Source organism: Humulus lupulus, chromosome 6, assembly GCF_963169125.1.
Source record: "Humulus lupulus chromosome 6, drHumLupu1.1, whole genome shotgun sequence".
Lineage (NCBI taxonomy): Eukaryota > Viridiplantae > Streptophyta > Magnoliopsida > Rosales > Cannabaceae > Humulus > Humulus lupulus.
The window spans coordinates 186,950,828-186,967,811 of record NC_084798.1 but is presented as its reverse complement, the minus strand read 5'-3'; the positions used below and the strand labels follow the sequence as shown (position 1 = coordinate 186,967,811).

The 16,984-nt window shown below is 36.0% G+C and overlaps 1 protein-coding gene across 2 annotated transcripts; it reads left to right on the top strand.

Annotated features, from left to right (window-relative positions):
- Positions 1–6,332: 6,332 nt before the first annotated feature.
- On the top strand, positions 6,333–9,804 carry LOC133782831 (protein OS-9 homolog). 2 transcript variants are annotated; one of them, XM_062222239.1, is made up of 8 exons: positions 6,333–6,553; positions 6,754–6,830; positions 7,344–7,547; positions 8,309–8,380; positions 8,661–8,776; positions 8,879–8,945; positions 9,032–9,138; positions 9,306–9,804. In XM_062222239.1, the coding sequence occupies exons 1-8, from the start codon at positions 6,469–6,471 to the stop codon at positions 9,454–9,456; spliced, it is 879 nt and encodes a 292-aa protein (XP_062078223.1). In that variant the 5' UTR covers positions 6,333–6,468; the 3' UTR covers positions 9,457–9,804. The 2 variants fall into 2 exon arrangements, with proteins under 2 accessions (XP_062078223.1, XP_062078221.1); XM_062222237.1 differs by having other exon boundaries at positions 6,372–6,553; positions 6,733–6,830.
- Positions 9,805–16,984: the final 7,180 nt, after the last annotated feature.

Sequence of the window (16,984 nt, the reverse complement as noted above, 5' to 3'; positions counted from 1 at the left end):
ATTTAGTTTAACATTTAAAATCAATAAAAGTGTATTTTTTTTTTTACTTCTAACTAAACAACAATAATTCAAATAATTAAACTACAACATTTTTCAACAAATTTGTAGTGCCTCATAATTTTACTTAGTTAGATAGTAATATCTTATACTGTAGTATTTTAGTTTTCGTGGGTATTGGTTCAAGTTGGGGATTATTTGGAAACTCATAGAGGTAATTATGGACTTTATAAGTTTAGCCTATAGTTTAGAAATATTAATTTATCATAAGGTTTAATTATTGAGACTCATCCTAGAAATATTATTTATTATAGCCTAAGGTTTAGATAGAATAATTAAGAATGTGACATTAGTCACATGTGTGTTTATTAAGGATTTAAGGATTTTAAATGAATAAAATAATCAAGGATAAACCTAGGAAGTCTAGAACCCTCCCTCAGATTTTAGGATCTCGTTTTACTCAGTCAAAGTAGTTTAAACAACTTTAAGTGTGCTTAAAATGTGCAAAAGCATGATTTAATATATCAGCGTAAGTCGATATATCACAACTATAGGGGTCGATATATTGCAGTTATGGGGCCGATATATCGTCTATGTTGATATGGAAAACACGTCGACTTCACACAAACGAAGCCACGGAGCCTCAGAAAAATGGGGCACGCGATATATCAGCTCCATCAAGCCATTTTGAAACTTCATGGAATCTGAAGCTAGAAACAACCCTCAACAACTTGGACTTGCTTTTGAACGATTTTGACTGAGTTCTGGACATCTGTTGAGCAAAAAAATTCTATTTATATTCATTTATTTATTTGTTTTAAAGGGAGTTAATTTCACTCCTTGAGCTCTATAAATGGGACCCTTTATTCAATCATTTGCATCATTTTTCAAACACTTCTCAGAGCCTCCAAGCTACCAATTTCGTTCTAGAGAGAAACACTAGGGTTTGGGGGTTAAAAGCTTTCAAATCTAAGCTTTTCTAAACACTTGGGAAGAAAGCTAGAGTGTGATTTCGGTATTGAGGTATAAATCAAAGCTCTAAGCTATTTAAGGTACTCTTAATCCTCAAGTTTAGTTTATTATAGTTCCTCTTTTTTTTTTCTCTTTTACTTCAAATCCTAACTCGTTATAATGGCTTTTGGTTAGGCGCTTGATTTCTTTGAAACTTAAGGTTTTCGGTAAGTTCTTATCTTGATGGTTTAGATCTTCTTTTCATCTTCTTTTATTTAGGAAACTCATGATTTTACTGTTTGGTTTTAGGAGTTTCCAATCCCGCATTTGTCTCCAATACCCAGGTTTTTGGTAAGGAAAATTAGTTAGATTTATGTGCTACGTGCTTTGTGTATGTATGTTTTTATGACTTTTAGTCGCTTGGGAAATATGATTACTTAGATAGCAAATCTTGAGATTTTTATCATTATCGTAGACTATAGTTGTGTCTAAACCTACCTCTAAATAGTAGCAAAAGGACTACAATGATTTCTATCACATACTTCGGTAATGAGTTAATGGCCATTAATATTGTAGTCCATTTTTATGTTTTATGTCTTATGTTTTATGTTATACTTTAGTAGTTTTCCCTTACTGGGCATTGTGTTCATTCATTTTTATTTAGATTGTGCAAGTAAATGAACATGGAAGGCGGGTTGGATCCTAGGTGGCTTTGGCATGTGTATTGGGTGAGGACTAAAGGAATGGACTGATGGGATCGATCGAGGATGACGTTGACATTTGAGTCTTTTTATTATGTATTTATGATTTTCTCATTTAGTATTTGTACATTTAAATAAATGTTTTGTTTTTCTTTATGATTTTATGTAATGACAATGTGATCCCGTATTTTGGATTTTCTATAATAAAATTCTATTATTTTATATATGTATCCAAAGATAGTAGTTATGTCTTAGTAGTTTTAAATGTCCGAGATCTTTAAGTTAGCCGGGTCTTTACAAAAATAACTATAAGAACACACAAAAATCAATAAAATTAAAATAGACCTAATAAATTCAAAATTACTTAAAAATTTAACAGTTCAATTAAAAACTCAAGAACTAAGCAACAATTAACATAAAAAATACGGTAAAAATAACTCTATCTTGTAGAGTTATCACTCCGGTCGATAAAGCTCTGCTTAACACAAATCCAATTGATGATGCTCCACCGCTGTCACAATCTGTCGGACATGGTGATTCCTCCCAACAACGACCTAGCGGTCATTCACCAAGACCAGTCATACTTGAGGTTAGAACTGTAAATACGGGTCAGGCTTTCTAGCACGGCACGAAACCTGCACAAGCCCAGGAGGCAAGAGCACGACAAGGCACGAAAAAATATGGGCTTGGGCCAGGCATGACACGAATTGAAAATTGGCACGGAACGGCATGACAAGCCCGAAGGCACGACATGAAAGCACGAACAAACTAGCCTGAAAGCACAGCACGATAAAAAGCCCGATATTTTGACATTAATAATTATAATAAATTTTTATTTGTCAATTATCTATAAATTAAAATGATAATAAAAGTATATTATTTTTCTCAATTTTATATTTTTATAATTATATTAATTTATTTTAAGATTTGTAAGTTAACATTTTTAGTATTTACTATTAGGTATTTAAATTCTAATAATTATCTTTGAAATAATTTTGTGCAAAGTATTGTTAAAATGTATATAAAAATATCTAAAACTATAATTTAAACAAAGAAATGTATTTGGATTGGAGGTGGAGGGTTCAATTCCCCATCCTCACATTTTTTGGCAATAATAAAATGGGCCTAAAAGTGGGCCCAAATTTGGGGCTAAATAAGGAAAGTGGACCGGCTCGACACGGCACGATCACGACATGACATGGGTCTGGCCCATGGGTCGTGCTAAGTTTATTCTTTCAAATATGGGCCGACCCGGCCCGGCACGAATTGAAATACGGGCCCGGCTCGGTCTGAATTATTCGGAGGCACGAAAAATGTGGGCCGGGCCGAGCCACCCACATTTACAGCTCTACTTGAGGTACACCCATAACGAAGATCAATCAGCCATGGTGAAATTCCAACATTGAATCATTTTGCACCTATGTTTTCCTCAGATTGACCTACCCAAGACGATTACAACTCATTTTCCTTGGGCATCAGAGATCACCCATGGATCATTCTTACTTCTCCTCCATTCACAGATAAAAATTCTCTAGCAATGGAGGTGCGATTTCAAGATCTCGATTGGGGCAAAGATCAAACAAGCTTTTCTCAATGGATCTCTTTCAGAACCAGCTCCAGACAATACCCTTTTTCATTGCAGGCATCGTTGCAATCAAACAATAATGTTGTGGATTTTACATTCGGTCTCCCTAGAAATTAAAAGCAACATTATGTTTCTTGAAACTGCAGCGACTATATGAACTCAACTTGCTGATTCTCATTAGTACCCACCACTACTTCAATACCAATGTGAGTGGTCGCCATGGCTTTTTTCCTCTTTATCTAATTTTTCTTGCTCACTGCTCTGAATTGTGAATGAGAAACACTAAGCACGTTGAGGGTATTTATAAGGTTAGATATATTAGGCGGTGTATATATATATATTCATATTTGATTTGATATTTAAAAATATTTTTTTATATGTATTATCTTCATAATGATTTATAGAGAAATGCTAAAGAGCACCCTAGGTATTCAACACCCTATATCGATATTTGTGCAAATTAATATCAGATACCACATATTTGTATTTAAATTAATTTTAAATTGAAATATGTGAGACCCGTTATTAAATTATACCAATGACAATATACCACGTCCTAAGATATTAAACACTTTAGGATGTTTATATCATTGCTCTTTTGAAATAGCTAGTATGTGATTTCTTTCTTTTTTTGTGTGCAAAATTTAGATATTTTTTTTTAAGTTAGAGTTTAGATTTTTCAAGGTGTGATGTTGTTTTTAAATTTAAATTGTAACTTACTGTTTGAATAAATAAATCAAATAATTGCATTTGATCGGTTGATTGCTATGGGAAATTTGAAAATGGTTTGACTACAAAACAACAATGATATTGTCATGCTTAACCAACATATATCCATATATAAAAAAAAATTCATATATTTATCTGTATATATATAAAAATATTAATTTAGTTTTATTTAAAAAAATTATTAATTATTTTTATTAAGTTTTTATGATAGTCATATAAAATTTAAATAAATAAAAAATATTATATATAAAAAAAATGATATAAACATATTAAAATAAAAATTAAACCAAAACATAGGTTATAAATTAAATAATCTATGAGTAGGAACCATGGAGAAGTTTTCATATATATATAGATGAATACTAATAATTATGATGATGTGTCAACATATTGACTTTGTATGGCAAGTTACTAATAGGCAAATATTTTTTTTCTAAATTAATTTCGAATTTAGTTTTTTTTTACCATAATTAATGTTGTTTCTAACCAATAAAAAATACTGACTATATTTAAAAATTGACATGCATTTAAAAAATAAAAATATTACAATATTATATTTTTGTAATAAATACACGTTTTTTTTTTAATGAGGTAACCTTTCCAAAAATTTAAAAAATTTAAAATTTATTTTTAAAAATATTAATTAACAACTATAAATATAAACCATTAATCTTAATCAAATAATTAATATTAAACTAACCATGTAAATATTAAGAGTGCACCACTATGATTCCTCATTCCTTAGTTGGGTAGGAGTTTGAATACACTACCTTAGTCCCCTCCTTAGTTGTCATTTTAGTTTCCCCATTCCTTTCCTCGTTTGAATGTCATTACCTCCCATTGATTTGTTCCTCTTCTTAGCTGGAACCGTTCTTCGACCCCTTTGTTTTCCCACCTCTTCCTCCTTGTTCACACCCATCTGAAAAGAATACAAGCCAGGTGGGACTTCAGCAAAACCAGCAGCTGACTCTGTAAACTCTGCTCTACATTCCTCTTCCCCATACCGTGGTTTTGAAAGCTTCTATCTTGTATCATTCTAGCTATCTCCTTCTGTGGATAGTAAAGTCCCTGCTCTTTTTTTCGTGGATACCCCCGGCTCCTCCCTAGTGCTGTGTGTGGTTGGAATCTTCTGGTGGACCCGAACTCGCGATTCCTGAAGGGAAGATGACTTCTCTGATCGTAATTCTTCTCGTCCTTGATCAAGCAACATAGTTTTATTCTCAGAAACCCCATTAGGACTGACTTCTTGTCCTTCAAACGTAGTAACCTCCCTTGAATCATCTGCAAAGCCATCTCTAATGCTACTATCTACTTCCAACCAAACCCCATATGCCTTTGCTATGTCTCCATTTGGCCCTTTAACCACTCGAATTTGCTCCAAACAACCTTTTTGGTCATGACCAATCCTGCCACATTTAAATCATATATATGGTAACCTTTGAAAAGCCATTTCCTTTGATCCCCAATCGGCAGAGAAAACCCAGGACAGACCAGCGAGTTAATGGCCAGCCACACTTTGAACTTAAAGAAGCCGTTAATAATCATCCAAGTGACATCCCTGTTGTGTACTATAATTCTCCGTGCCATATTCGCTAGTCTTTCTGTTTTCTTTACTGTGAGATACTTAGTTGGAACCCCTAATACTCTCCCCCAAATTGGAAAATGAAGTAGTTTCTGTCCCAAGATTCACCCTCATCCTCCAATTTCCCCAAAATTAAGACCCCATTATTCAAGAACCAAGGCATTTTGTTAAGAATCTGAAGCAGGTGACTCTCCAGTTTAAGCTTAATGATCAAGAAAATGGCGTCCTTCATTCTGGATTTGATCTTCACCTCCCAATCCGCGTCCTTCATTTTCCACATTCGATCAAGAACAGTCTTCAGAAATCCACGACTGAATTCTTTATCGGAGCACAATCGACCCATCTAACACAATCGTCTCACTTCCTCAATCCAGCATCTACTTCCCAGCCTTCATCATCATTGACCTTCAGATCCATCGTCTTCACCAGTAAATCATCCATCTCGGCTACGCAAGTATTTCAATCTATGATCGAGGCTCTTCTGGCGGGAGAGAGCATAAACCCTAGTTGAGCGTTTTTTCTTTAACTTGTTTTTTTCCAGCATCGGCTTTCATGAACTTGTCACTAGCAGCACTCAAAATTGTGATTCAGCTGATAATTATAGTTATTAAATATTGTATTTTTTAAAACGCACTATAAAAGCTTAAATATTCAATTAAAAATCTTTATTATCGATAAATTCAACTATATCGAAGCACTGAAATTGCCACGTCACAGGTCAAACTCTTTTATAAAACGTGGCAAACAACTATTGGGTAATCTGCGCGGAGGTGTTAACACTTAACAATGCTAAAATTAATTCAAAAATAAATATATAAATAAAAACAGAAAGAGAGCGTAGAAAAAGAGAAAAATACCTCGGAGCAGTTGCTCTCTAGCATTGAAGAATCTGGTTTAACGAATTGAAGAGAGAAAGATCAAAGATGAGAGTGGTGATTTTCCTGTCGATTTCATTTTCTCTATTTCACTTTCTCTTTGCCGAACAAGTCATACAGCTTCAAATCGGAGGTTAGACTGACTATCCCTTTTCTCAGCTTTTCTTTTTCTTCTTCTTTGGGCCATTTAAGGTTCAAATTCTGAAACCCATCTTCGTTTTAATCATACCCTTTTATCTCTTTCGATTACTATATATATTTGTTGAATAAGGTTGTGAATGGTTTGTTTGATGCTTAATTAACTCTGTACAGATTATTTTCTTGACAAAATAGGTGGCTCATTTGGTCGAGGCTCTCGCGAACCAAAATACAATATCAAATTGCATTCTGAAGACTCACCTTATCACCCTGTATGTATTTTTTTTTTAATTATTATTTTTCTTATTTCTGGGTCTTCAATATGAGTGATTGTAGTTCTATGTGTTAATTAGTTTAGATGCTAGATTGATTCAATTAGTAATTTAATTGATATTATGGGATTGGAGTTTGTATGTCGATATTCAAGATTTTCCTAATTTAATTCTTTTATTAAGCTTTTTAAAGTACTGGATGGTTTAAAATTAGTGAAAAGGCTTGAAGCTAGTAGTATTGTTAGCTTCACTCAGTCACATTTCAATTTTCAAGGGTTTTGATTTCTGAGGGGACCTTATGTAGCAATATGCTAAAGTTTTCTGCCATGTAAAGAGCTTGGGGTTCAATGGGAAGATTAGTATTAAAAACAATTAGACACATTTCGATTTTCCTATACTATAGAAAGAAGCAAATTTTATTTTTAACATTTATCTCTACATAATTTCTATATTAAATTTTGTAAGAACTTTAATATACATGTCTATTAGTAACATGATGCACATAAACTGCAGGAAGATGACCAAGAGTCAGTGGTTATGCCCAATAACAATGGGCAGAATTACTTATGTTACTTACCTAAGGTAGAAAAGGTCAAGAGTGGAAAGCTGGTTACTCAGCATAATATCAGCAGCATGATTGTAGAGAGTGAGAAAAGGATTAAGTTGAAGACACCAGATGAGTTGCTTGAAGAACTCAAGGAGCGATGCTTTGTTAGAGTAAGTACTATAAGGCGAGAAATTACTTGACAATTCATGATTCATTATTAACATTGTATTAAGAATGGACATAAACGTAGTTCTTGAATTTAAAACACACAAGCACATACCACAATGTCCTTCTAAAAGCTGCAATTATGCCTCCATAATTGATTCTATGCTCTCTTAGGGCATATTTGGAATGCTGGATAGGACATGAATGAGATTGGATAATTTTATCATGTGTTTTGGCAATGTATTTTAAGAGTATATTTGAAAATCTTTGAGATATTTTTTACCAGCAAAATCTTTCATCCTCTCTCTCTCTCTCTCACACACACACACACACACATATATGAACATAAAATTGCATTTAAAATATAACAAATTGTTTCATCATTAGATTCAGTTTATGAATTGGCATCTAGTGATCTATGATATAAAAAAAATAATTAATAAATAAATAGATCACAATTATTGAATAAAGATCTAATGTCTAACACCTATGTAACATTCGTTCATGGGTAAATATTGACGTATTGAGTACTGATCCATATAAATATATTATATCAACGTGACAAATTGCAAACAAACAACTTTTATTAGCCTTTGTATTTGGTCAAAATTTCATGTTTGGAGGCAACTCCACTTTTTTTTTCTTTCTCTTTTTTCCGTAATTTTTTAATTCCTATTCAATCTTAATTGATAATTATTTCCTATGATATGTATTTTACTCACCAATCAAGACCTTAGTTACTAATTTTTCCCATTTTGCTATGCAGCAAGAGGGTTGGTGGGCATACGAATTCTGCTATCTGAAAAGAGTACGACAACTTCATTTAGAGGATGAAAAGGTATTTACTATTAAGACTATCAGCTAAAGCCATGTTGGGGGTCCTTTGCTATAATGTATTGATGTTGACACGCAATTTCAGATGCATTTTTCCAGTTTTGGTGGAAATTTGATCTCTGTATTGTAATAATTATTGACACTACTAGTTGTATGCTTATGATGCTCTCGCTTCAGAAACCTCCAACTGATATGTTTATGAAGTAATGCCAGTAGCCTTATAGAATGGTCTGAACTTGACTATCCCGAAAATGTGATATTGGTTCAATTATTCTTTATTTCAGGTGGTTCAGGAGTTTATTCTCGGCGAGTATGATGCAGAGGCTACAACCGCTTACAATCAGAATCTCTCTGACATATCAACACTCAAGGATCCTCGCTCAAAAGATGCATCCCAAAGGCAGGATTTTCTTAATATTAAAAAGATGGAAGAAGTTTGAGATAATGTATGTATTATGAGATGGATGATTATTAATTACTTGTATGTTTGTGATTCTTTTAGGTATCATGCTCATCAATATACAAACGGAACCTTATGTGATCTTACAAATCAACCACGAGAGACTGAGGTACAAGGATGATGTTACGATGTGCTGTATACTTTACAACATCTTTTCCGTCTCTTATGTCAAAAATTTCTATTAACCATTTGCAGGTAAGATTTGTATGCTCAGAACCCAAAGCTATGATAAGTTCCTTTACAGAGCTATCTACTTGCAAGTATGCACTTACAGTTCGAAGCCCAATGCTCTGTCAGCATCCGTAAGTCCTGCCCTCTCTTTTTTTATATATACAGCACATAATTAGACTGCAATAAATGGTTCATATTTGTTGATGCAAACATGTGATTTGGCCATCTCGACCATTCCCGTATCTTTCTGTTCACTTTGTGATAAATGACATTAAGTGGCTCTATTTTGAAATCGCAGATTGTTCCAAGCAGAGAGACCAGTGTGGTACACCATTCACTGCAATGAACTTCCTAAGGATAAGGAAACTAAAGTGGCTGAAGAGTTCCAGAGGAGTAAGCGGATTGTTACAGTTGCCAAGGGCGAAGATACATTTAACGATTTGTCTTGACCAACACAAAAAAATGTGTATGCACACAAGATCTTTGTTGATGCCAATCACAATACAGCCTACATAATTTGTAGCTGTGTTACTTTTCAACTAGACAGATCATATATATTTTCAGGATGTGCATACTTATCTGCGTAGTGTGTAGTTGCCATTCAGTGAGCTCTTTTTTAAAGAAGAAATTTAGAAGTGTTGTACATGAAAACCGATGCTTGTCAATCTGTGCTGCCTATTTGGCTAGAAAAGAAAGGCTTGGTTTTGGATATGTAGTCTGTAATTTTGTCACCTGACCTGAGCAAAAGGTGGGACTAACACTTTTTACACTCAAATATTACACACTTTCCTGGCAAATTTTACAAACAAAAAAAAATAATATCTAAGACGAGTTTACAAACAAAAAAAAATATCTAAGATGAGCTTGCAATTGGCCCCTTTTTGCTGAACATTTTTTTTAGTTTTATTTGTAATGGGTATATAGAAAGTTTCGGTTTTTATATAATTTTTCAGTTTTGGGTTTTGATTACTCCGGTTCTTGTATGGGTTTCTGATGAAATCTGTCATTGTCGTCCATATGCTGCAATTAATGATATTAATTTCGTATAATTCTGTCTAATTTTGGAGAACCATTTCTCTTTTGCGAATATTTGTTTTATGGGTTTCCTTGATTTGTTCTCATTAATTTAGTCAGTTTGATCTGTTGACTGATTTTAGGTTGTCAGTACTTGTAGATTTATATAAATAGTTTAGGGTAATTCTGAAGAAGATTTAGGGGATTATCCGTGTATCTTTGTGTTTTTGACACCTAGATAGTTAAAAGGGTTTATATTTTTTTGGTCCCTCTGTTTTTTCTCATTATTTATTTGGACTCTGTGTTTTGACAAATTACTTTTTGGGCCCTATGTTTTGTAAAATAGTTAAAATAGAACCCTAAACTCAATTTTGATGAAGAAAAAATTGAATATAACAATACAATTTTTAAGTAGAATGATTTTATTTTTGTTCTGAATTGTTAGTTTGGTAAATTATTTGTGATTTTAGTTGAGAAAACATTGACCAAAATTGGGTTTAGGGTTCTATTTTAACTATTTTACAAAATATAGGGTCCAAAAAATAATTTGTCAAAACACAGGGTCCAAACAGGTAATGAGAAAAAACACAGGATCAAAAAAAGTATAAACCCTAGTTAAAATCTCAAAAAAAAAAATTATGATGGTGTACAATGTAGTTACAACAAGCATCTCATCAATGTTGAAATCAAGTTTTAAATATTTTGTTTTGCGCATATATAAAAAAACATACAAAGATTTGTTTTAACTATATGTTCAGCATCTTAAATTATTCAAAATACTTATTTTAATTATAATGTAGCAAGTCATGTAAAAAGAAAATTATGATTTTAACTATCTACATAATGAAAATTGTATATAATCATATAAAATTTTGTTGAGATTCTAACTATACTAAAAATACGAGAAGAGTGTACTAGGAGATTACTAGAGAATTTCCCAATAGTTTATTTGCATTTATTTTTGTTGCTACTAAGGGCCAATGTGTGTGAAAAGCATGTTTTAAGCTCTATCATTTGATTTGATGGTAGATAAGTTGTTTCGACTGTTAGATGATTTAAATTATGAGAAATATATACTATATATAGCTTTTTTTTATCAATTAACATTTTATACTGGAATTTCATATTGTTAATATTTCTATGACTTTTTTTTTTTTTTAGTTTTTCAAATATATGATTTTTTATTTCCCATGTAAATGTATAATTTATAAGACATGTCATAGTTTTTTTTGCATAATTAAATTATATTATTTTCTAATATAGTTTTGTAATTTTGATTTTGTTGTTTTAACTTAACATTTTTGTAAAACATTTTACTAAACTATAGCTTTTTTTTGCCAATTAATTATTTATATGAGAATTTCAGATTGTTAATATTTCTATGGCTTTTTTTTTTTTTTTAGTTTTTCAAATATATGATTTTTTATTTCCCATGTAAATGTATAATTTATAAGATATGTCATAGTTTTTTTTGCATAATTAAATTATATTATTTTCTAATACAGTTTTGTAATTTTGATTTTGTTGTTTTAACTTAACATTTTTTTAAAACATTTTACTAAACTATTTTTCAAGCTTTTTATTTTAATGTATGCTCACTTTTTTATTTTAAATTTTACATAAATAACTATTTAATAATTAAATTATTTTCAAAGTATTTTTATATTTAGTTTATTTCTATTTTTATTTTGAAGCTTCATTAAATCAATTTCACTCTAGCCAATAGTAGTATGTACTGTCACTATTTCACTCTCGTCATTTTTTTGTTGCTTGGTAAACACCCCTGAAAGAAGGGGCAAACTTCATTGAAAATAACAAATCCAAGAGAAAAAATGTCAGCAAACGGAAAGCTACAAACTAGAACAAAAGGGTCCCGAAGGAACAACACAATGTTAGAATATCATTTATTTGGTATATAAAATCAACTAATTGATTTAATATATTAAAGTCAATATTTAATTTATTGACAAAATATTCTAATTAATGGTCAATATTATTTGTTACTTGATTTTGTTGTTACCTGATTTTTCATATCCCAACTAATTGAGGAAATATCTCAATCTGTGGCAGAGATTCTGATGGTAGGTCTCACTCTATAAATATAGAGTACCGGTCCCCAAGCTCGTTGCTCATTCTGACTTTCAGTAACTCCATCTAAAAGAGTTAGTGAGAGCTTGGAAGCCCGTGTACTCGTTCTAACTTCTGTTTCTTTTCTTTTGTAGATCTAAAGCTAGATCGAGGTTATCAATAGCAATGGCTGGAGGTATACAATATTCGATCCTTTTTGTATATGCTCATTCTATATATCGATTCCGCCTACATGTATATAGAATTGTTCATATGCCCACTTTCATATTAATCTAACACACAAAACTAAGCTAACTAACCAGACCAAACAAACAACTAAAAAACAGAATAGAGACTAAACATTCAAGGTGTATAACAAAATACTTAGAAACTTTGATCTCCGCATGGAGGGAAAAAGATATGGTACTCTTTGAGAGCTCTTGGATTGCTTCTCAAAATGTTCGACTCTTCCTGCAAAGATTTTGCAGTAGCATATCGTGCCAGATTATGAGCTGCTTGGTTTAAAGATTTGGGGACTTTTCTCAGCTTCTACTCCTCAAAGGAGAGAGTGAGGTGCTTGAATTCGTCCGAGTACTCATCTAGAAGTCGTGATTGGAATCTCCCTGATTGGTTAAAGGAATCCACGACCCCAAGTATGATCACAGTTGAATAACACTAACCTATTCCTGAATGAACAACCTCTTTGGCCGCCTTGATGACTGCCAAAACTTTCGCCAGTAATGGATCCGCATTTATATAGAAATAAGTGTTGTCAGATTTGATGAATCTATCTCCTACACGACTGATAGCTGACAAATAGGCTCCTTGCTTGGTTATTGCAGCATCAGTGGCAAAACAGGTCCTTCTTAGTCAAATGTGGTCAAGAACAAGGGGAATGGACGTAGGACATAATTCTCTAAACCATTCATCTCTCTTTTGGTTGAAGTTGTTGCCAAGAGCATTGAAGGGAGTTGGAGTCCCACCATGGGTGATGAGGTTCCTTTCCCTCCAAATGAGGTCCATCAAAATAGACACACTATTGAAGAAGCATTCATCATTGAGACAGGGAGGTCTATTTCTGTCTTCTTTGAAGAAGGAGAACCAATCTAGCCAAGAGTTGTTTGTGAAAGCCTCCGTTCTAAGACAAACCAAAGTCTCAAAGCTATCTGGAAATTCTAGAAGAGGTGCCAAGATGTTTTGATATATATATTGCAAAAGGGATGGTTTAAGTCATTCCCTGAGGAAAACACTCTCATCTTGTCTCTCATTGGAAGAGCCTCATTAAACACCTGCCACAAAAGAAGCTTATGACGCTGGTGTAATTTGGCTTTTCATAACTGTAACGCCCTACTACCTTAGATTCGTTACTAAGTGAAGTTAAAATGTGCAACCAACTCGTAAAACGAGGTTTTTTAAAACAAAAGTGTGATTAAGTGAAAGTCTAGGCTGTAATCTTTAAAAAGTTATTCTATTTCATTAAAAGTTTAAGAGTTTAACATTCGGGATCCCATAACTCAGTTTATAAAATATTTACAACTCAAAGCAAGATTATAAGTAATTAACCATCAAAACTAGGGTTTATACAACAATTTCCCAAAAATATCCCCAACCAAGACAGTCGGGCAGGCCGAACATGTATGCGCTACCCCCACGCCCTCCGTACTCATGGCTGGTTGACTTTCTCTTTGCCCTTACCTGCAACACAAAGCACCCGTGAGATGAAGCCCAGCAAGAAAACTCAAACAGTACATAACACATGCATAATATACAATCACTACAGCAGATATCTCAAATCTAGTAAGACAATCCATATAATCTAACACATATACGGCCATGCCGTCCCAGAAGCGTTACCAAATCCTGGGATCTTGGTCTACACCGTATGGATAACCCAGGTATCCACTGGGGTCTCACCCTAACCACGAGCACTCCATGTGCTAAGTGGTATTCTCGGCCCCACTGCCATTCTCGGCCTTCGCCGTTCTCGGCCATTCACCGTTCTTTCAGCTATAATCACATATAGCATTCGCATTCAACAATTAAACATATAATAGCGCGTCTACAGTTATAGCCTAGCAAAAATATAGTCTAGGGTCACGCCCTGCAACAATTCAATGGGCCCAAGCCCTGCAACACGGGTGCTACAGTTCTCTTACCTGTATCCCGAGCTTTCTGATGCACCACGGCCACAAGCACGAGCCTCTCCAAAATCCTAGTCACAACACACGTAAAACATCCTTTAATACTAATCAATCCCAAAACCACTTCCCGGGACCAATCCCGTACTCTCGGAACCCCTAATTCCCTAAAACAACGCATTGGAACCATCCCCCGAGTCCCCGGGAAAAAGCCCTAAAAACACAATTTTTAGCTGTCAAAAATGGCCTAGGGCCGCGGCACTCCCCTCAAGGGCCGCGGCGCCCAGCGGCTCCCCCACATCCTGACGCAGCCTCGCGCCGCGGCGCCTAGTGTGACGTGCTGCGTCATGGCACATCTCCAGGGGGCCATTTTGTGTGTATGAGCATGCCTTGGTGCTTGATCATTAGTCAAGTCTTGCACCAAGTAACCTCAGGGGTAGGGAATGGCACTTTTGTAATTATGCATATGTCTCCCAGAAAAAAATCATATATGTTCCTGGGAAGACTTCGTTTGCTTAGAATGCTCCTTAGGGGGGGGTGACCTGGTGACTTAAGGAAGCACCATGGCCACCAGCAGATAGGGGCTTAAGCTGTGTACTCCCTTGCCCTATCAAGGCCTTATATGAATAAAATGATGCTTTGCTATGTCCCTTTGTGTATGCATTCTTCATAGTCTATGTGTTGCTTGTTTGTTACCTTCGTTGGGCCATTGCGTGCCACTTGAATGTGTTGTTGTCTCTGATTGTGGTGTGGGATGTTGCCTCTGGATAGCTTGCCTCGTGTTTGCTCCCGCTTCATAATTGCCCTTACTTGTGTGAGACTTGTAACGTGGCTAACCATTGAGTTTGCTTGCCGCAGGTGTGAATTCTAGGCTGACTTGCTAGTGAAAAGTGCTAACAAGTGCCGCACGTTCCGCCCCTTCGAGTATCGAAGTTGGCGGCCCGTGACAGTTGGTATCAGAGCTTAGTTTGAGAAAGCTTGGGGACCCTGCAGGATGGTGAGCAACACTCAACGGATTGAAGCGTTGGAGAGGCGCGTTGGAGAGCTAGATGGCCTGGACGAAAGAGTCAGGGATCTCAGATCTGCCAGGCCAGAACCGGAGACGACTAACGCACTAAACCGCGTGGCTGTGCTGGAGCGGGATACGACCAATCTGCTGGCCCGCATAACAGCAATCGAGAGGAGAGAAAACCTTTCAAGCACATCCCATAGTCCTCCGAGGGAGGAACGTATGGAGGCAATGGAACGAGCGATGAAGGACCTACAAGAATCATTTAATGACCTTGTAGAGAATTGCAGGGTGTCGGTTGAGGCAATTAAAGAGGAAATGTTGGAGATGAACACCAAGCTGAACCTCACCATGAGGGCAGTTGGGAGCCAGCCTGCAACTGGACCCATCGGCATGGAATATGGCAGAGTAAAAGTCCCGGAGCCGAGGCCCTATGGTGGGGCTAGAGACGCAAAGGACTTGGAGAACTTCCTTTTTGATATGGAGCATTACTTCCGAGCCGTGAGAGCTGAATCGGAAGATGGCAAGGTTGCCATGGCGACGATGTACTTGTCTGCGGATGCCAAAGTGTGGTGGAGGACAAAGTATGACGATATTCAGAACGGCAGATGCACCATAACAACCTGGGAAGATCTCAAGCGAGAGTTGAAGACGCATTTTCTCCCCGAAAATGTTGCCTACATAGCTCGACGCCAGTTGAGAGAGCTGAAGCACACTGGCACAATCCGAGAATATGTTAAGAAATTCTCTGGATTGATGTTAGATATAAAAGACATGTCCGAAGTGGACAAACTCTTCGCGTTTTTAGAGGGTCTGAAGCCTTGGGCAAAGCAAGAGCTCGAGAGACAGAGAGTGGCTGACCTAGCCACTGCTCAGGCTGCTGCCGAACGATTAACTGATTACTCATCAGGGAACATTCAATCCAAGAAGACCAATCCATCGACTAGTGGAAGTAATGCTGGGAGTAAAAAGTTTGGGAAGTCTTGGCAGAGCAAGAGCGGGGGAGGAGAGAAAAGGATTGTGGAGTCTAACGCTCCTAGCAAAGGTGGCAACCCCCAGTTCAAGAAGCCTCTTACATGTTGGATCTGTACCGGGCCTCATAAGTCAATAGATTGCCCTCACAAAGGCCAGATGAGTGCCCTTCAGGCGACATTTGCCCAAGCAGAACAAAACAACGCAGAGGAGGAGGAGGAGGAGTATACGCACATGGGTGCCCTCCGGATGCTGAATGCTCTCAAGAAACACGGTGCGAAAGTGAAGAAGACCCCCGGAAAGGGACTAATGTATGTGGATGGCGCCCTAAACGGTAAGATGGCCGGAAGTGTGATGATCGACACGGGCGCCACTCACAACTTCATTTCGGAGATCGAAGCTAAACGTTTGGGACTAAAATGGGAGAACGGCCATGGCCGCATGAAAGCGGTTAACTCAGAAGCCTTGGCCATAACCGGCGTGGCTAAAAAGGTGAACATGAAGATTGGCTCGTGGGAGGGGCAGACTGACTTGGTGGTCGTGCGAATGGACGACTTTGAGGTGATCTTGGGTATGGACTTCCTTACAGAAAAGGGAGCAATTCCCATCCCAGCTACGGGAAGCTTACTCATAATGGGGGAGACACCTGCAGTGGTGCCTGCTAAAGTAGAGCAGCCCCCAGAAACCAAGCTGCTGTCAGCCTTGCAGTTGAAGAAGGGCGTGAGAAGACAAGAGCCCACGTATATTATCCTACCCACAATATACGAGGATACGGTG

Coding starts and splice junctions, on each gene's coding strand:
- LOC133782831 (XM_062222237.1), top strand. CDS start 6,469: ATGAGAGTGGTGATTTTCCTGTCGATTTCATTTTCTCTATTTCACTTT. Junction 6,554..6,732: donor CATACAGCTTCAAATCGGAG/GTTAGACTGACT, acceptor AACTCTGTACAG/ATTATTTTCTTGACAAAATA. Junction 6,831..7,343: donor AAGACTCACCTTATCACCCT/GTATGTATTTTT, acceptor CATAAACTGCAG/GAAGATGACCAAGAGTCAGT.